The following is a 19,626-nucleotide window of genomic DNA, read 5'->3' on the forward strand; positions in this document are numbered from 1 at the left end:
TGGATCCCCAAATCCCCACCTGGATTCCCCAAAACACACCTGGATCCCCAAAATCACCTGCAGCCCCCCCAAAACCCACCTGGACCACCCCAAAATTGCCCCAGCACGGCCTTGGAAGAACTGCACAGGTGTTGTCATTGTGTAGCACTCACAGCACACCTGGATCCCCCCCCAAAACACACCTGGATCCCAAAATCCCCACCTGGACCCCCCAAATCCCCACCTGGACCCCCCAAATCCCCACCTGGACCACCCCAAAATTGCCCCAGCACGGCCTTGGAAGAACTGCACAGGTGTTGTCACTTTGTAGCACTCACAGCACACCTGGATCCCCCCCCCAAAACACACCTGGAGCCCCCCCAAAGCCCCTCAGCCCCCCCAAACCCCCGCGGGCGGCAGCGGAGGCGTGGCCGGGTGTGCGGTGGGCGTGGCCAGGTGCGGCCCAGGTGTCTCAGAACAGGTACTTGCGGCACGAGGCCGCCCCGCACTTGCACTCGATGCGGCCGCGGGCGCGGGGGGAGCCCCCCAGGGACCCCCCCACCAGGCCGAAGTTGGAGTCCATGCGGGTGCTCTCGGCGTCCACGGGGTCCACTGCGGGCGGGGCAAGGAAAGGTGCGCTCAGACACACCTGGGGACGGGCGGCTACGGCCAGGAAACGCCCACGTGTGGCTCTGACCCCCCCCAGGTACGGCCTGGAACCCCCAGGTGTGGCCCTGACTCCCCCCAGGTAGAACCTCGAACCTCCCCAGGTGTGGCCAGGAACCTCCCAGGTGTGACCCTGACTCCCCCAGGTGTGACCCTGACCCCCCCAGGTGTGACCCTGACCCCCTCAGGGGTGGCCCTGACCTCCCCAGGTGTGACTCTGATCCCCCAGGTGTGGCCAGGAACCCCCCAGGTGTGACCCTGACCCCCCCAGGGGTGGCCCTGACCCCCCCAGGTGTGGCCCTGACCTCCCCAGGTGTGGCTCTGATCCCCCAGGTGTGGCCCTGACTCCCCCAGGTGTGACCCGGACCCCCCCGGTGTGACCAGGAACCCCCCAGGTATGGCCCTGACCCCCTCAGGTGTGGCCCTGACCCCCCCAGGTGTGACCCTGACCCCCCCGGTGTGACCAGGAACCCCCCAGGTATGGCCCTGACCCCCTCAGGTGTGGCCCTGACCCCCCCAGGTGTGACCAGGAACCCCCCAGGTGTGGCTCTGATCCCCCAGGTGTGGCTCTGATCCCCCAGGTGTGACCAGGAACCCCCAGGTGTGGCCAGGAACCCCCCAGGTGTGACCCTGATCCCCTCAGGTGTGGCCCTGACCCCACAGTGCAGGGTGGGCTGAGGGGAGGGGGCTCTGTGCAAGACAGGTGTGTGACATGGATAGGTGTGACAGGTGTGTGACAGGTACAGGTGTGACCATAGAGAGGTGTGACAGGTGTATGACAGGTTCAGGTGTGTGACAGGCACAGGTGTGTGCCAGGTACAGGTGTGTGCCAGGTAAGGACAGGTACCGTGCATGTTGTAGTCAAAGGTGAGCTCCTCCCCAGCCTGGATGGGCCTGGGGGGCAGGGACAGGTGTGTGACATGGACACATACAGGTGTGTGACAGGTGTGCCAGGTGTGTGCCAGGTAAGGACAGGTACCGTGCATGTTGTAGTCGAAGGTGAGCTCCTCGCCGGCGCGGATGGGCCTGGTGGCGAACAGGGCGATGCGCGGCAGCCGCTGGTCCAGGTTCTCGATGAACACGTTGTACACCTGCAGGTTGGGGTCACACTGCCCCGCCCCCCAGGTGAGACACACCTGGCACGTGAGCCCCGCCCCCCGGGTGAGCCACACCCACAGCACCTGACCCACCCCAACAGGTGAGACACACCTGGCAGGAGGTGAGCCACACCCACAGCTGGGGGAAAAGGTGCTGGAAGCTCCACCCACAAGGCAGGTAAGGCCACACCTCTAAACAGGTAAAGGCCCAGCTGTGGGCAGGTGAACCACACCTGTGCCTGGGTAAACCCACCCTAAGCCCAGGTAAACCCACACCTGTGGGGAAGTTAAACCCACACCTGAGGTAAGAGCACCCCAAGCCCAGGTAAGCCCACACCGGTGGGCAGGTAAACCACACCTGTGCCCAGGTAAGCCCACTCCAAGCCCAGGTAAACCACACCTGTGCCCAGGTAAGCCCACTCCAAGCCCAGGTAAGCCCACACCTGTGCCCAGGTAAGCCCACTCCAAGCCCAGGTAAACCACACCTGTGCCCAGGTAAGCCCACTCCAAGCCCAGGTAAGCCCACACCTGTGCCCAGGTAAGCCCACTCCAAGCCCAGGTAAACCACACCTGAGCCCAGGTAAGCCCACTCCAAGCCCAGGTAAGCCCACACCTGTGCCCAGGTAAGCCCACTCCAAGCCCAGGTAAGCCCACACCTGTGCCCAGGTGAGGCTGACTCACGCTGTGGTTGACGAAGTGCGAGATGTTGCCGTAGTGGGCGGCGTCCACGGTGTACACGTCCTCCACGTAGTCCAGGTCGAACAGGTACGTGGCGCCCTGGCGGTCGTACACCTGTCCCCGGCGCTCCGCCTCCTCTGAGGTGATGATCTGGGGCAGGGACACACCTGTCACACACCTGGGGCACACCTGTACCACACCTGTCACACGCCTGAACCACCCCACACACCTGGGAAACACCTGTACTGCCTCATACCTGCTCCACATCACACCTGGGGCACACCTGGACCATCCCACACACCTGGGCACACCTGGGGCACACCCGAACCACCTCACACACCTGGGCATGTCACACCTGGGGCACACCTGCACCCATCCCACACACCTGGAGCACACCTCTACCTGCCCCACACACCTGTGTCACACCTGTACTGCCTCACACCTGCACCGTGTCACACCTGAAGCACCCCACACACCTGTGTCACACCCATACTGCATCACACCTGTACTGCGTCACACCTGCACCGTGTCACACCTGGGGCACACCTGATCCACCCCACACACCTGGGGCACACCTGAACCGTGTCACACCTGTCCTACACCTGAGCTCACCTCCCCCACGTACTCTGTGACGAAGGAGTTCTTGCGGATGCGCTGCAGCGTGCGCACGCCCTGTCACACACACACACACACACACACACACACCTGTGCTGTGTCACGCCTGTCACGCACACCTGTATCACACCTGTACCACACCTGTGGCACTCACCTCCCCCACGTACTCCATGACGAAGGAGTTCTTGCGGATGCGCTGCAGCGTGTGCACGCCCTGTCACACACACACACACACACACACACACACCTGTGCTGTGTCACACCCGTATCACACCTGTACCACACCTGTATCACACCTGTGGCACTCACCTCCCCCACGTACTCCATGACGAAGGAGTTCTTGCGGATGCGCTGCAGCGTGCGCACGCCCCAGCCGCGCCCGTCGCCGGTGCGGAAGATGCACAGGTCGTAGCGGATGCCGCGCTGCACCACGCGGTTGGGGCACTCGGCGCCGCAGCGGCAGCGCGAGTTGCACTCGTAGATGGGCAGCCCCGCCCGGATGCGCACCTGCCCGGCCTCGTTGTAGGCGAACCTGTTGCGCGAGGCGCCCGGGCAGCAGCCCCCGGCCAGCGTGGCCTCGGCCAGGCAGTCCCGGCACTCGCAGCCGGCCGCCACGGGCGTCAGCGCCACGCCCGCGCCCACCTTGTACTCGTTGACGTAGACGAAGTCGCGCGGCGGCCCGTGCAGGTCCACGTCGTTCTCCACGGCGATGCGGCCGCGGTGGCTGCGCGTGAGGTTCAGGTGGCGCTCCCAGCGCCGCAGCGCCCGCCGCTGCTCCGCCTTCTGCGCCAGGTAGGACACGGCGCGCGCGGGCAGCCCGCGGGGCCCCGGCCGCACCGGCCCGCCCGGGGCCCGCGCCAGGTCGGCGTGCAGCTGCTGCAGCAGCCCCCGGCAGCGCAGGTTGCGGCGCGGCTCCCAGGTGTTGGCGGAGGAGGGGTAACCGCGCCACTTGACCAGGTAGAACTCCTCGTCCTGTGGTGGGGGGGGGAGAATGGGGGGTTAGGGGGGGTTTGGGGTATGGGGGTGGGCTGTGGGGACCCCCCTGTGGGGATTCAGAAGGTTCTGGAGTGACCCCAATGTCTGGAGGTCCTGAGGGGTCTCACAAGGTCAGGAGGGACACAGGAATGTGGGGGATGTTGGGGGGTCTCAAAAGGTCTGGAGTGACCCCAATGTCTGGAGGTCCTGAGGGGTCTCACAAGGTCAGGAGGGACACAGGAATGTGGGGGATGTTGGGGGGTCTCAAAAGGTCTGGAGTGACCCCAATGTCTGGTCTGGAGGTCCTGAGGGGTCTCACAAGGTCAGGAGGGACACAGGAATGTGGGGGATGCTGGGGGGGTCTCAAAAGGTCTGGGGGATCCTGGAGTGACCCCAGTGTGGGGATCCTTTGGGGTCTCGCAGGGTCAGGGGGGTCATGGAGTGACCCCAACATCCAGGGACCCTGTAGGATCTCCTAAGTTCAGGAGGGACACGGGAATCTGGGGGAGTTCAGGGTTTGGGGGCACCCAGGGTCTCATGGGGTCCCAGAGTGACCCCAATGTGTAGAGACCCTTCGGGGCCTAACAGGGTCAGAAGTTCTTGAGGGGTCACTTCCCAGTTTTGGGGGTCCTGGGTGAGTTCCCAGTGCCTGTGGGGTCCTGTTTGGGGGTCCCAGTTTGAGGATCCTGCTGTCTGTGGGGTCCTGGTTCAGGGGTCCCAGTTTGGGGGTCCTGCTGTCTGAGAGGTCCCAGTTCAGGGGTCCCAATTCGGGGGTCCCGCTGTCTGTGGGGTCCCAGTTTGGGAGTCCTGGGTGAGTTCCTGGTGTCTGTGGGGTCCTGGTTCGGGGGTCCCAGTTCGGGGTCCTGCTGTCTGTGGGGTCCCGGTTTGAGGGTCCTTGGTGGGTTCCCAGTGTCTGTGTGGGGGGTCCTGTTTGGGGGTCCTGCTATCTGTGGGGGTCTCAGTTTGGTGGTCCCAGTTTGGGAGTCCTGGGTGAGTTCCTGGTGTCTGTGGGGTCCCATTTGGGGGTCCCGGTTCGGGGTCCTGCTGTCTGTGGGGTCCCAGTTTGGGGGTCCTTGGTGGGTTCCCAGTGTCTGTGTGGGGGGTCCTGTTTGGGGGTCCTGCTATCTGTGGGGCTCCCAGTTTGGGGGTCCCAGTTTGGGAGTCCTGGGTGAGTTCCTGGTGTCTGTGGGGTCCTGGTTCGGGGGTCCCGGTTCAGGGGGTCCTGGTTCGGGGGTCCCGGTTTAGGGGGTCCTGGTTCGGGGGTCCCAGTTTGGGGGTCCCAGTTTGGGAGTCCTGGGTGAGTTCCTGGTGTCTGTGGGGTCCCGGTTCGGGGGTCCCGGTTCAGGTGGTCCTGGTTCGGGGGTCCGGGTTTAGGGGGCCCAGTTTGGGGGTGCCGTGCGGGGGTCCCGCGGCGCTCACCCGCACTCGCCGGTAGTCGCACAGCAGCTCCACCTCGAAGTCGGCGAGGTTGCGGCGGGTGACGCCGAGGGCGCGGCACCGCAGGCGCTGCAGCCGGCACAGCTCCTGCAGCTGCGACCACGGCGACAGGCAGCACACGGAGCACTCTGCGGATTGTCACCGGGGGTGGGGACAACGTGAGGGGACAGGTGACACCACACACCCCCAGCTCACCTCACACAGCCCCCCCCGGGCCCGCCCTGCCCAGCTCAGCCCAGCCCGCACCGCTCGCTCTATCGCGACAGGCAGCACATGGAAAACCCTGCGGGTGTCACCGAAGGGTAGAGACACACCGGGGGACAACGTGAGGGGACAGGTGACACCACAGCCGCCCCCCCGCCCAGCCCAGCCCGCACCGCTCGCTATGTCGCGACAGGCAGCACATGGAGCACTCTGAGGATGTCACCGAAGGCTAGGGACACACCGGGGGACAACGTGAGGGGACAGGTGACACCACAGCCCCCCCCCCCCGCCCAGCCCAGCCCGCACCGCTCGCTCTGTCGCGACAGGCAGCACATGGAAAACGCTGCGGGTGTCACCGAAGGCTAGGGACACACCGGGGGACAACGTGAGGGGACAAGTGTCACCACAGACCTCCCCTGGGCCCGCCCTGCCCTGCCCTCTCCGTCCCTGCCTTGCCCAGCCCGCAGCGCTCGCTCTGTCGCGACAGGCAGCACATGGAGCGCTCTGTGGATTGTCACCGGGGGAGGGGACAGACCGAGGGACAACGTGAGGGGACAGGTGACAGCACAGACCCCCCCCGAGCCCGCCCTGCCCAGCCCAGCCCACACCGCTGGCTCTGTCGCGACAGGCAGGCACCACATGGAAAACCCTGCGCGTGTCACCGCTGGGAAGGGACACAGGGGACAGGTGACACCAAATCCCCCTCTCACCTCACACAGCCCCCCCCCTCAGCCCGCCCTGCCCTGCCCAGCCCAGTCCAGCCCACACCGCTCGCTCTGTCGCGACCACACGACAGTGACAACACGGAGCTCTCCGGGGGATGGACACCAGGTGGGTGAGGGGACACTGAGGGGGAGAATTTGGGGACAGGACAGCGCCCCCCCCTTTCCCTCACACGCTCCCCTCCCCCCCCCGTCAGCGTGTTCCCGCCACTTTTTCCCCCCCCCCCCGTCCCCTCAGGCGCCAACGGCCGCGCGCGGGAAGCGGCGCCGTCCCCTCAGAGCGCCCCCCCCGCCTCTGATTTCCCCCTCACGCTCCCTCGGAGACCCCTCGGGACCGCCCCGTTCGCGCCACCTTTTAAATTTTCCGCCATTTTCAGCCGCCGCCGCTTTTTTTTTGTCTTTTTCCGCCTTTTCCCTTTTTTTCTCTGGCGCCGCTTCCGCCCGGCGGGCAGAGCGAGGGGCGGGGCTTCCTCCGCCCGCGCCCAGCGCCTATTGGCTGAACCCGAAGCTGATTTGCATACTGACAGCTGGCTGCCTGCCTTCCATTGGCTGGCGTCGTGATTTATTTGCATACTGACAGCTACCCGCCCGTCTTCTATTGGCCGCCGCGCTGCCTCATTTGCATAATATCTGATCCCGCCATTGGTGGTCTGGTCGGTAAATTTGCATATCACTCCCAGCAGCGCCCACGAGGCCTCATTTACATACCGGCACGAATTGACCGATTTCCATTGGCCGCGGCGCTGTCTGATTTGCATACCGCTCCCAACATCCCCCGCGCACGGCGCCGATCCCGAATTCCTCCGGTTTTTCCGCATTTTCCCCGCGGTTTTTCCCGGTTTGGAGCTGCGAGAAGCTCCGGGATCCCGTGGGAGCCTCTCCCCATTCCCGTTTCCCCTCCTCCGCGAGCAGGGTTCATTAAACGGTAATTAATTAATTAATTAATTAACTAGGCGAGTGGTCACGTGACTCCTGCGTTTATTTGGCACCTGCGGGGTTGGGGGGAGAAAATTGGGATGGGATGGAAAAGGGGGGGGAGGGGCAGGAAAAACCGGGGCCCCTCCCCCCCCCGAGCTGGGGGAGGGGCACAGAATGGGTGGGGGAGGGCCGGGGGCAGATTTTGGGTCTGGGGGCGTCCTTAGAAGCGGGGGCAGGAGCGTGGGGAGGGGTCTCAATCGTCCCATTCATCATCATCCTCCTCCTCCTCGCTGGCCGAGCCTTCATCTGGGGAGGGGGTGAAAAATGGGGAGGAGTCAGGAGGGTTTTTTGGGGGGGGGGGGGGGTTTGGGGGAGTTTTTTTGGGGAGGGGTCTCACCCGAGGAATGGATGACGCGGCTCCGTTTCTGCATCACGTCCATCAGGGCCCCCACGAGCCCCCCAGCGCCGGGAGCCGCGCCCACCTCGGGGGTCTCAGGGGTCTGGATGGGGAGGGGGGCAAGGGGAGGGGTCAGGCAGGACCCCCCCCCCCCCCCGAAATGATAACGGGACCCCCCACCCAAAACAACGGGTGTGGAACAGCCCCTCCCCCATCCCATGGGCTCCCCCAAAGGTCACGGGACCCCCCCCTTGGACCCCCGACCCCCTCCTAGAGCATCCCACCCCCTCATTTTGAGATCCCACCCCCCGATTTTGGGGTCCCACCCCCCGATTTTGGGGTCCCACCCCCCAATTTTGGGGTCCCAGCCCTTTTTGGGGGTCCCATTGCTGATTTTGGGGTCCCAGACCCCCACCAGAACCTTCATGCCCCCACCCCGGGGGTCCCAATCCCTCTTTGTGGGGTTCCCCCCAATTTTAGAGTCCCACCCCCCATTTTGGGGCTCCCCACCCCATTTTTGAGCCCCTACCCCCCCCCCCATTTTTGGGGGTCCCCCCCATATTTGAGCCCCCACCTCCCCATTTTTGGGGTCCCACACAATTTTTGGACCCCCCTCCCCATTTTTGGGGTCCCCACCTTGTTGAGCGTCACCCCCTGGCGGATCTGGTCCAGCAGCGCCCCCCGGCCCGGGGGGGTCGCGGGGGGGGCGCCCCCGGATGGGGGAGGGGGCGGCGGAGGGGGGGGAGGGGGCGGAGCGGCCGCTCCGGAGGGGGCGGGGCCTCGCGGGGGAGGGGCGGGGCCTCGCGGAGGGGGCGGGGCCGGAGGAGGGGCGGGGCCGGCGCGCGGTGGGGGCGGGGCCGGGAGCCCCGAGCGGGAGCGGCCGGAGGAGGGGGGAGGGGCGGGGGGAGGGGCGGGGGGAGGGGCGGGGCTGGCGCGGCCCGGGGGGGGAGGGGGCGGCCCTGGGGGGGGGGAGAGAGAGAAAAGGGGGAGGGGTCAGAGGGGGCACAGGGGGGCACGGAGACCCTCGGGGTGTGCCCAGGTGTGCCCAGGTGTGCCCAGCCCAACCCCCAGGTGTGCCCAGGTGTGCCCAGGTCCCGCTCAGGTGTGCCCAGGTGTGCTCAAGTGTCCCCAGGTCCCTCCCAGGTCCCTCTCAGCTGTCCCCAAGTGTCCCCAGGTGTGCCCGGTGTGCCCAGGTGTCCCCAGGTCCCTCCCAGGTGTGCCCATGTTCCCCCAGCTGTCCCCAGCTGTGCCCAGCCCCATCCTAATGTCCCTCCCCAGTACCCCTGGGTGCCCAGGTGCACCCAGGTGTGCCCAGGTGTGCCCAGGTGTGCCAGGTGTCCCCAGGTGTGCCCACCCTGCCTGCCCATCTCTGGCACACGGCCTCCAGGCCCCGTGGCTGTCCCCAGGTGTGCCAGGTGTCCCCAGGTGTGCCCAGGTGTGTGCCCAGGTGTGCCAGGTGTGCCAGGTGTGCCCATCCTGCCGGCCCATCTCCTGGCGCACGGCCTGCAGGCCCCGTGGCTGTCCCCAGGTGTGCCAGGTGTCCCCAGGTGTGCCCAGGTGTGTGCCCAGTTGTGCCAGGTGTCCCCAGGTGTGCCAGGTGTGCCCACCCTGCCTGCCCATCTCCTGGCGCACGGCCTGCAGGCCCCGTGGCTGTCCCCAGGTGTCCCCAGGTGTCCCCAGGTGTGCCAGGTGTCCCCAGGTGTGCCCAGGTGTGTCCCCAGGTGTGCCCAGGTGTGCCCAGGTGTGCCAGCTGTGCCCACCCTGCCTGCCCATCTCCTGGCGCACGGCCTCCAGGCCCCCGCGGCGCTCGATGAAGTCGTGGATCAGCCGCGAGGTCTCGGCGTCGGCCAAGTGGCGCTCGCTGACCCCGGCCTGGGCGAAGAGCGAGCGCAGGGCCGGGTCCAGGGCGGCCAGCTGGGGACAGGGACAGCAGTGTCACACTCTGGGCTCAGTGTCACATTGAGGGGGTCAGTGTCACACTCTGGGGTCAGTGTCACACACTGAGGGGTCAGTGTCACACACTGGGGTCAGTGTCACACTGTGGGGTCAGTGTCACACTGTGGGGTCCGTGTCACCCCACAAGGTCAGTGTCACCCACTGGGGTCAGTGTCACACACTCAGGGGTCAGTGTCACCCCACAGGGTCAGTGTCACACACTGGGGTCAGTGTCACACACTCAGGGGTCAGTGTCACACACTGGGGTCAGTGTCACACTCTGGGGTCAGTGTCACACTGAGGGGTCAGTGTCACACACTCAGGGGTCAGTGTCACACTCAGGGGTCAGTGTCACACTGAGGGGTCAGTGTCACACACTGGGGTCAGTGTCACACACTGAGGGGTCAGTGTCACACACTGGGGTCACTGTCACACTGAGGGGTCAGTGTCACATTGAGGGGTCAGTGTCACACACTCAGGGGTCACTGTCACACACTGTGGGGTCAGTGTCACCCCACAAGGTCAGTGTCACCCACTGAGGGGTCAGTGTCACCCACTGAGGGGTCACTGTCACACACTGAGGGGGCACTGTCACCCCACAAGGTCAGTGTCACCCACTGAGGGGTCAGTGTCACACACTGAGGGGTCAGTGTCACCCCACAAGGTCAGTGTCACCCCACAAGGTCCGTGTCACACACTGAGGGGGCACTGCCACCCCCCCAGAGTCACTGCCACCCCCCCCCAAGGTCGCTGTCACCCCATGGGGACCCAGCTGGGACAGGGACAGGGACAGGGACACACTGAGGGGTCAGTGTCACACACTCAGGGGTCAGTGTCACCCCACAGGGTCAGTGTCACACTGTGGGGTCCGTGTCACCCCACAAGGTCAGTGTCACCCACTGGGGTCAATGTCACACACTCAGGGGTCAGTGTCACCCACTGGGGTCAGTGTCACACACTGAGGGGTCAGTGTCACATTGAGGGGTCAGTGTCACACATTGAGGGGTCAATGTCACACACTGGGGTCAGTGTCACACTGAGGGGTCAGTGTCACATTGAGGGGTCAGTGTCACCCACTGAGGGGTCAGTGTCACCCCACTGAGGGGTCACTGTCACACATTGAGGGGGCACTGCCACCCCACAGAGTCACTGCCACCCCCCCCCAAGGTCGCTGTCACCCCATGGGGACCCAGCTGGGACAGGGACAGAGACACATTGTGGGGTCAGTGTCACACTGTGGGGTCAGTGTCACACACTCAGGGGTCAGTGTCACCCCACAGGGTCAGTGTCACACTCTGGGGTCAGTGTCACACACTCAGGGGGCACTGTCACCCCACAAGGTCAGTGTCACACACTGAGGGGTCAGTGTCACATTGAGGGGTCAGTGTCACACACTGGGGTCAGTGTCACCCCACAAGGTCAGTGTCACACACTGTGGGGTCCGTGTCACCCCACAGAGTCGCTGTCACCCCACACGGGGGGCACACGGGGGGATTGGGGGGCGTCACCTACATCGAAGCCACCATTGGGGTCCCACCCGATGTGACCGTGACCGACGTGCCTGGGGGAGGGGACACAGGTGAGACCCCCCTGAACCCCACAAACCCCAAATGCCCCCACCCCAAATCCCCCCAGAGACCCCAAATCACCCCCAAAGCCCCCAAAACCCGCGTACCCCAAATCCCCCAAATCCCCCCACCCCAAATCCCCCCCAGACCTCAAAACCTCCCACCCTAAATCCCCCCCAGAGACCCCAAATCCCCCCAAATCCCCCCAAATCCCCCAAATCCCCCCACCCCAAATCCCTCCCAGACCCCAAATCCCCCCAAATCCCCTACACCCCACATCCCCCAAATCCCCCCACCCCAAATCCCCCCAGATGCTCCCAAATCCCCCAAAACACCCCCAGACCCCAAATCCCACCCCCCAAATCCCCCCAGAGACCCCAAATCACCCCCAAATCCTCCAGACCCCAAATTCCCCCACCCAAAATCCCCCCAGACCCCCCCAGACCCCAAATCCCCACACCCAAACCCCCTCCCAGAGACCCCAAATCACCCCCCAAATCCCCCCCCAGATGCCCCCAAATCCCCCCAAATCCCCCAGACCCCAAATCCCCCCACCCCAAATCCCTCCCAGATGCCCCCAAATCTCCCCCAAACCCCCCCAGACCCCAAATCCCACCCCCAAAATCCCCTCCAGAGACCCCAAAATCACCCCCAAATCCCCCAGACCCCCAAAATCCCCCCCACCCCAAATCCCCTCCAGATGCCCCCAGACCCCCCCAAAATCTCCCCCAGACCCCAAATCCCACCCCCCAAATCCCCCCCGAGACCCCAAATCACCCCCAAATCCCCCCCAAAACCCCCGAGACCCCAAATCCCCCCCCACCCCAAATCCCCCGAGACCCCAAATCACCCCCAAATCCCCCAGACCCCAAATCCCCCCACCCCCAAATCCCCTCCAGATGCCCCCAGACCCCCCCAAAACCCCCCCAGATGCCCCCAAATTCCCCCAAAACCCCCCCAGACCCCAAATCCCCCCACCCAAAATCCCCCCAGATGCCCCCAAATCCCCCCAAAACCCCCCAGACCCCAAATCCCACCCCCAAAATCCCCTCCAGAGACCCCAAATCACCCCCAAATCCCCCAGACCCCAAATCACCCCCAAATCCCCCCAGACCCCAAATCCCACCCCCCAAAACCCCCCCAGACCCCAAATCCCCCCCAGATGCCCCCAAATCCCCCCAAAACCCCCCCAGACCCCAAATCCCACCCCCAAAACCCCCCCAGAGACCCCAAATCACCCCCAAATCCCCCAGACCCCAAATCCCCCCACCCCAAATCCCCTCCAGATGCCCCCAGACCCCCCCAAAACCCCCCCAGATGCCCCAAAATTCCCCCAAAACCCCCCCAGACCCCAAATCCCACCCCCAAAATCCCCCCAGAGACCCCAAATCACCCCCAAATCCCCCCAAAAACCCCCGAGACCCCAAATCCCCCCACCCCAAATCCCCCCAGACCCCAAATCCCACCCCCCAAAACCCCCCCAGACCCCAAATCACCCCCAAATCCCCTCCAGATGCCCCCAAATCCCCCCAAAACCCCCCCAGACCCTAAATCCCCCCACCCCAAATCCCCCCCCAGACCCCAAATCACCCCCAAATCCCCTCCAGATGCCCCCAGACCCCCCCAAAATCCCCCCCAGACCCACTTGAATCCGGAGGGGACCCCGATGTCGGCCTTGGAGATTTTCTTGCGCCCCCCCCTCCCCTTTTTGTGCTCCCCCCCGGGGGGGGTCCCGGCGCCGGGGGGGGGGTCCCGAGGCGGGCGGGGGTCCCGAGGGGGGGCTGGGCAGCCCCCGGTACCGGCTGGGGGTGATGTCGGGGTTGGGGATGGGCACGGCCGCGATGGGGGGGCCTGGGGGGGTGGAAATTGTTATGGGACCCCCCCCCCCCCCCCATAATGGGGAGAACCCCAAAATTCCCCAAAAGACCCAAAAAATTCCCTCCAAAGACCCCAAAATTCCCCAAAAGACCCCAAAATCCCTCCCAAAACCACCCCAGAAACCCCAAAACCACCCCCAGAAACCCCAAACCTGCTCAAAAGACCCCAAAACCGCCCCAAAGTCTCCCCACAAAGACCCAAAACCACCCCAGAGACCCCAAAATCACTCCAGGAACCCCAAAATCCGCCCCATAGAGACCCCAAACCTGCCCCAAAGACCCCAAAATTCCCCCAGAGATGCACCCAGAGACCCCAAAATCCCTCCCACCCCAGAGACCCCAAAAACCACCCCGGAGACCCCAAACCTGCCCCAAAACTTCCAAATCCCCACCAGAGACCCCAAAATTCCCCCCAAAGACCCCAAAATTCCCCCCAAAGACCCCAAATTCCCCCCAGAGACCCCAAAATCCGCCCCATAGAGACCCCAAACCTGCCCCAAAGACCTCCCACCCAAAGACCCCAAAATCCTCCCCAGAGATGCACCCAGAGACCCCAAAATTCCTCCCACCCCAGAGACCCCAAAACTTTCCTAGAGACCCCAAAATCCCACCCCGGAGACCCCAAAAAGCCCAAAATCCCCCCCAGAGACCCCAAACCTGCCCCAAAACTTCCAAATCCCCACCAGAGACCCCAAAATTTCCCCCCAAACCACCCCAGAGACCCCAAAATTCCCCCCAGAGACCCCAAAACTCCCCCCAAAGACCCCAAAATTCCCCCCAAAGACCCCAAATTCCCCCCAGAGACCCCAAAACTCCCCCCAAACCACCCCAGAGACCCCAAAACTCCCCCTGGAGACCCCAAATTCCCTCCAGAGACCCCAAAACTCCCCCCAAAGACCCCAAAATTACCCCCAAAGACCCCAAAACTCCCCATAAAGACCCCGAATTCCCCCCAAAGACCCCAAAACTCCCCCAAAGACCCCGAATTCCCCCAGAGACCCCAAAATTCCCCCCAAAACCACCCCAGAGACCCCAAAATTCCCCCCAGAGACCCCAAAACTCCCCCCAGAGACCCCAAAATCCTCCTCAGAGACCCCATAATCATCTCCAGAGACCCCCAAAACCGCCCCGAAACCTCAAATTTCCCCCCAAAATTCCCTTCTGGGCCCTCTCTGAGCTCCCCTAAATAGGCCAGGACCCCCCCAAAATGGGGCAGGACCCCCCCAAAATGGGGCAGGACCCCCCCAAAATGGGGCAGGACCCCCCTCTCCCACTCACCCTCAGGGTTGGGGGGTCCTGGGGAGGCTCCCCCGATGCTCTGGGGGGGGGAAAAGGGAAGGTCAGTGGGGGTGGAGACCCCCCAAAACCCCCCCAAAACTCCCCAAAGCCCCAAAAGTCACCCCAGTGACCCCCCAAAATCCTCCAAAACCCCCCAAAAATCCCCCCAAAATCCCCCTGAAATTCCCCCAAAATCCCCAAAACTCGCCCAAACTCCCCAAAAATCCCGCAAAATCACCCCAAATCCCCTCAAAAATCCCCCCCAAACCCCCCCAAAACTCCCCCAAAATCCTCCCAACACCCCCCAAAAACACCCTCCAAAACCCCCCCCAAATCTCCCAAAAAATCCCCCCCAAAATCCCCCTGAAATTCCCCCAAAATCCCCAAAATCCCGCAAAATCCCCCCAAACCCCCCCAAAACTCCCCCAAAATCCTCCAACACCCCCCAAAATACCCCCCAAAACCCCCCCCAAATCTCCCCAAAAATCCCCCCCAAAATTCCCCCAACTCCCCCAAACCCCCCCCCAAAATCTCCCAAAACTCCAAAAAATCCCCCAAAAAATCCCCAAAATTCCCCAGGACCCCCCCAAAATCCCCTCAAAGCCCCCCAAAATCTCACCAGGGCCGGGGGTGGGGGAGGGGGCAGCGGCTGCTTCTCTGTGGGGGGGCACAAAATGGGGGGGGGGGGGGGGGGGGGTCAGAGATGGGGGAGGGGCAGCTTGGGGGTCCCGGGAACATTTTTTGGGGGGGGGGGGGGGGGGGTCCCAGAGGAATTTTTGGGGAGTTCCCAGCAGATTTTGGGGGCATTTTGAAAGGGGATTTGGGAGGGTTCTGATGCAGTTTCGGGGGTTCCCAGGTAAATTTTTGGGGGTCCCCAGGTGGATTCTGGGGAGCCCCAGATGCAATTTGGGGGTTCCCAGGTAAATTTCAGGGGTTCCAGATGCATTTTTGGGCTCCCCAGATGCATTTCAGGTGTCCCCAGGTGGATTTTGGAGAGTCCCAGGTGTATTTCGGATGTTCCCAGGTGCATTTTTGGGGTTCCCCAGGTGGATTTAGGGGTCCCAGGGTGGATTTTGGAGGTTTCCAGGTGCATTTTTGGGGTCCCCCAGGTGCATTTTGGGGTCCCAGGTGGATTTTGGATGTTCTCAGGTGTATCTTGCGGGTCCCCAGGTGCATTTTTGGGGTCCCCCAGGTGCATTTAGGGGATCTCCAGGTGCATTTTGGATGTTCTCAGGTGTATCTTGGGGGTCCCCCAGGTGCATTTTTGGGGTCCCAGGTGCATTTTTGGGGTCCCCCAGGTGCATTTAGGGGATCTCCAGGTGCATTTTTGGGGTCCCAGGTGCATTTTGGATGTTCTCAGGTGTATCTTGGGGATCTCCAGGTGCATTTATGGGGTCCCAGGTGCATTTTTGGGGTCCCCAGGTGCATTTTGGATGTTCTCAGGTATATCTTGGGGATCTCCAGGTGCATTTTTTGGGTCCCCCAGGTGCATTTAGGGGATCTCCAGGTGCATTTTGGGGGTCCCAGGTGCATTTTAGATGTTCTCAGGTGTATCTTGGGGGTCCCCAGGTGCATTTTTGGGGTCCCAGGTGCATTTTTGGGGTCCCCCAGGTGCATTTAGGGGATCTCCAGGTGCATTTTTGGGGTCCCAGGTGCATTTTTGGGGTCCCAGGTGCATTTTGGATGTTCTCAGGTGTATCTTGGGGTCCCCCAGGTGCATTTTGGGGAGGGGTCTCTCACCCGCGCGCTGCTGCCGCCGCCGCAGCCTCTCCTGCACTCGGCCCTCGAACGCCGCAGCCTCGGCCTCGGAGGCGAAGTTCAGCCCCGCCCACCCCTCCTGAGCCAATCAGGAGCGGCCGTGGGCAGTCAGGCCCCGCCCACTTACCCAGAACCACGCCCATGCTTGCACAAACCACGCCCACTTTCCCTTATATGGCATTAACCTATAAGGCACACCCATTGATGGGAAGCCACGCCCATTCCCCTTATATGGTTATGTGTTTATACCTATCAAAGACCACGCCCACTGACAGCCACGCCCATTCCCCTTATATGGTTATGTGTTAATATCTATCAAAGACCACGCCCACTGACAGCCACGCCCGTTTCCCTTATATGGTCATGCCCCATGTACGCAGGCCACACCCATCAATGGAAAGCCACGCCCATTTCCCCTTATATGGCTATGCTGCATTGACACCTGCCTATCAAAGACCACACCCACTGAGAGCCACGCCCATTTCCATTATATGGCATTGCCCTGTTGCACACAGGCCACACCCACACAAAGACCACACCCATACCTGACCACGCCCACTTTATCTAGACCACGCCCCCACTCCACATTGGCCCCACCCACAGCTCTGCATTCCTTTGGCTCCACCCCCAAAGCCCCACCCATTTAAGCCCCTCCCCCTTTGCCATGCCCACAACGGCTCCTCCCACCTCCAGCCCCACCCAAATTTAGCCACGCCCCCAAGACCACGCCCTTCCCCAGGCCACGCCCCCCCAGCCCCGCCCACTCACGTGGCTGACGAAGGTGTGGAAAAAGGGGGTGGGGGTCTTGTAGCCCATCCCCCCCTGCAGCTCCTGCTCCCACCACAGCTCCCCGGCCTGGGGGGCAGATTTGGGGTCAGGGACCCTCCTGGGGACCCCCAAAAACCCCCCCAGGACCCCCCACCCAATCCCAACGCCCTTGACCTCCCACCCACCCCAAGATTTTGGGGATTCCCCACTGGGATTTGGGGACCCCCCCCCCCCCCCGTCAGGATTTTGGGGTCCCCCCAGATTTTGGGGTCCCCTCCCAAGATTTTGGGGATTCCCCACTGGGATTTGGGGACCCCCCCCCCCCCGTCAGGATTTTGGGGTGCCCCCCCAAGATTTTGGGGCGCCCCCCATGGTTTTGAGATCCTCCTCGAATTTGGGGTCCCCCCAGGGATTTGGGACCCCTCCTCGATTAAGAGGAGGATGATGAAGCAGAGCCAGTGAGGGCTGGTCTGGACTCACCCCATTGGGTTTTAGGGACGCCTTAGGATTTTGAGGACCCCCCCCCCATAATTTTGGGGATCCCCTCAGGGATTTTAGGGTCCCCCCCACCCCCCGGGGATTTTGGGGCCCCCCCAGATTTTGAGACCCCGCTCAGATAAGAGGAGTACGATGAAGTGGCAGCACCAGGATTGTCCTGAACCCACCCCCCTCAGGAATTTTAGGGACCCCCCCCCCCAGAATTTTGGGGTCCCCCTCAGGGATTTTGGGGTTTTGGGGTTCTCCCCCCGAGGGATTTTGGGGTGCCCCGGACTCACGGGCAGGCGGAAGATGCGGATGAAGTACGAGCGCCGGGGGCTGTCCCGGACCAGGCAGGCGACGCCGCAGCCCCGGAGGCTCCAGGAGCCCCCCGAGACCCCCCCGGGACCCCCCCGGGACCCCCCCAGGCTCGGCCACCACCAGCTGGACCACGGCGGTCACCAGGGTCTGCGGGGACACGGGGTGGGACAGGTGGCACCCCAAAATCCCACCTGGGAACCCCGAAATTTCCCAAATTTCCCTCCCAGAGATCCCAAATTCCAGCCCAGAGAACCCAAAATGGCCCCAGAGAACCCAAAATCCCCCAAGACCGCCCCAAAATCCAGCCCGGGAACCCCAAAATCCAGCCCAGGGACTCAAAAACCCCACCAGAGACCCCCAAATCCAACCTGATACCCCAAAATCCAGCCCAGGAACCCCAAAAATCCATCCCAGAGATCCCAAATTCCAGCCCAGAGAACCCAAAATGGCCCCAGAGAACCCAAAATCCCCCAAGACCACCCCAAAATCCAGCCCAGGAACCCCAAAACCCCCCAAGACTGTCCCAAAAAGCCCCAAGAGACCCCAAAATCCATCCCAGACACCCCAAATCCATCCCCAAGACTCCAAAATCCACCTCAGAGACCCCAAATTCCATCCCAGAGAACCCAAAATGGCCCCAGAGAACCCAAAATCCCCCAAGACCGCCCCAAAATCCAGCCCGGGAACCCCAAAATCCAGCCCAGGGACTCAAAAACCCCACCAGAGACCCCCAAATCCAACCTGATACCCCAAAATCCAGCCCAGGAACCCCAAAAATCCATCCCAGAGATCCCAAAATCCATCCCAGGGACCCCAAATTCCAGCCCAGGGACCCCAGAATCCAGCCAAGAGAACCCAAAATGGCCTCGAGGTCCCCCCAGATACCCCAATACACCCCCAGAGACCCCAAAAACCCCTCAGAAACCCCCAAATCCATCCCTGAGACCCCCAAATCCCCCTCAGGGCTCTCCCAGGTCCCCAAATTTATCTCCCCAATCCCCCAAATTTCTCCCAGATCCCCCTGAATTCCCCACAAATCCTCCCAAGACCCCCCCCCCCCCCCAAAATCCCCCCCAGGACCCCGAATTCCTCCCCCAAACTCCCAAGATCCTCCCCAAACCTGCCCAGTTCCCCTTCCCAGTCCCTCCCAGTCCCTCCCAGTTCCCCCCAGTCCATCCCAGTCCCTCCCAGTCTCCCCCAGTTCCCCCCCAGTCCCCTCCCAGTATAACCCAGTCCCCTCCCAATCCCTCCCAGTCCATCCCAATCCCTCCCAGTCCATCCCAGTCCATCTCAGTCCATCCCAGCTTCCTCCCAGCCTCCCCCCAGTTCCCTCCCTGTCCCTCCCAATCCCCTCCCAGTATAACCCAGTCCCTCCCAGTATAACCCAGTCCCTCCCATTCCCCTCCCAGTCCCTCCCAATCCCCTCCCAGTCCCTCCCATTCCCCTCCCAGTTCCCCCAGCTCCCCCCCAATTCCCACCCAGTACCCCCAGTCCCTTTTCCGTCCCTCCCAATTCCCCCCCAGTCCCTCCCAGTCCATCCCACTCCCCCCCCCAATTCCCTCCCAGTGCCCCCCAGTCCTTCCCAGTTCTCTCCCAGTTCATGCCATTCCCTCCCAGTCCCTCCCAGTGCCCCCCAGTCCCTTCCCAGTCCCTTTCCAGTTCTCTCCCAGTTCATGCCATTCCCTCCCAGTGCCCCCCAATCCCCTCCCAGTCCCTCCCAGTTCCCCCAGTTGCCCCCAGTCCCTCCCAGTCCCTTCCCAGTTGTTCCCAGTCCCTCCCAGTCCCTTCCCAGTTCTCCCCCAGTCCCCTCCCAGTTCCCCCAGTTGCTCACCACGCATTTCCTGCCCAGCACCTCGAAGATCCTCAGGTTCTCCTGCTCCCCCAGCAGCTCCGAGGGGACGTTGTCCCCCCCCTGGCGCCCCCCTCGGCTCATCCCCCAATTGTGGGACACCCCAA

General features: G+C 63.2%; 2 protein-coding genes across 2 annotated transcripts; both read right to left on the reverse strand.

The window, feature by feature from the left end:
* Window positions 1–391: 391 nt before the first annotated feature.
* On the reverse strand, window positions 392–6,826 carry SUV39H1 (SUV39H1 histone lysine methyltransferase). The gene is made up of 6 exons (XM_058822438.1): window positions 6,726–6,826; window positions 5,430–5,575; window positions 3,345–4,007; window positions 2,424–2,570; window positions 1,625–1,754; window positions 392–591 (listed from the first exon to the last, which is right to left on the reverse strand). The coding sequence occupies exons 1-6, from the start codon at window positions 6,742–6,744 to the stop codon at window positions 452–454; spliced, it is 1,245 nt and encodes a 414-aa protein (XP_058678421.1). The 5' UTR covers window positions 6,745–6,826; the 3' UTR covers window positions 392–451.
* A 623-nt stretch (window positions 6,827–7,449) lies between these two features.
* On the reverse strand, window positions 7,450–19,603 carry WAS (WASP actin nucleation promoting factor). The gene is given in 15 exon segments (XM_058822319.1): window positions 7,450–7,597; window positions 7,689–7,791; window positions 8,325–8,449; window positions 8,531–8,647; window positions 9,449–9,602; window positions 11,136–11,184; window positions 12,837–12,911; window positions 12,970–13,042; window positions 14,347–14,386; window positions 14,966–15,003; window positions 16,087–16,183; window positions 16,873–16,959; window positions 17,649–17,775; window positions 17,777–17,817; window positions 19,502–19,603. Coding segments are annotated over 15 exon segments (1,281 nt in total). The 3' UTR covers window positions 7,450–7,544.
* Window positions 19,604–19,626: the final 23 nt, after the last annotated feature.

Source organism: Ammospiza caudacuta, chromosome 32 (assembly GCF_027887145.1).
Source record: "Ammospiza caudacuta isolate bAmmCau1 chromosome 32, bAmmCau1.pri, whole genome shotgun sequence".
NCBI lineage: Eukaryota > Metazoa > Chordata > Aves > Passeriformes > Passerellidae > Ammospiza > Ammospiza caudacuta.

Coding starts and splice junctions, on each gene's coding strand:
- SUV39H1 (XM_058822438.1), bottom strand. Junction 4,008..5,429: donor GCGACTACCGGCGAGTGCGG/GTGAGCGCCGCG, acceptor CCCCCACCACAG/GACGAGGAGTTCTACCTGGT. Junction 592..1,624: donor CTTCGACTACAACATGCACG/GTACCTGTCCTT, acceptor CCCCGCCCGCAG/TGGACCCCGTGGACGCCGAG.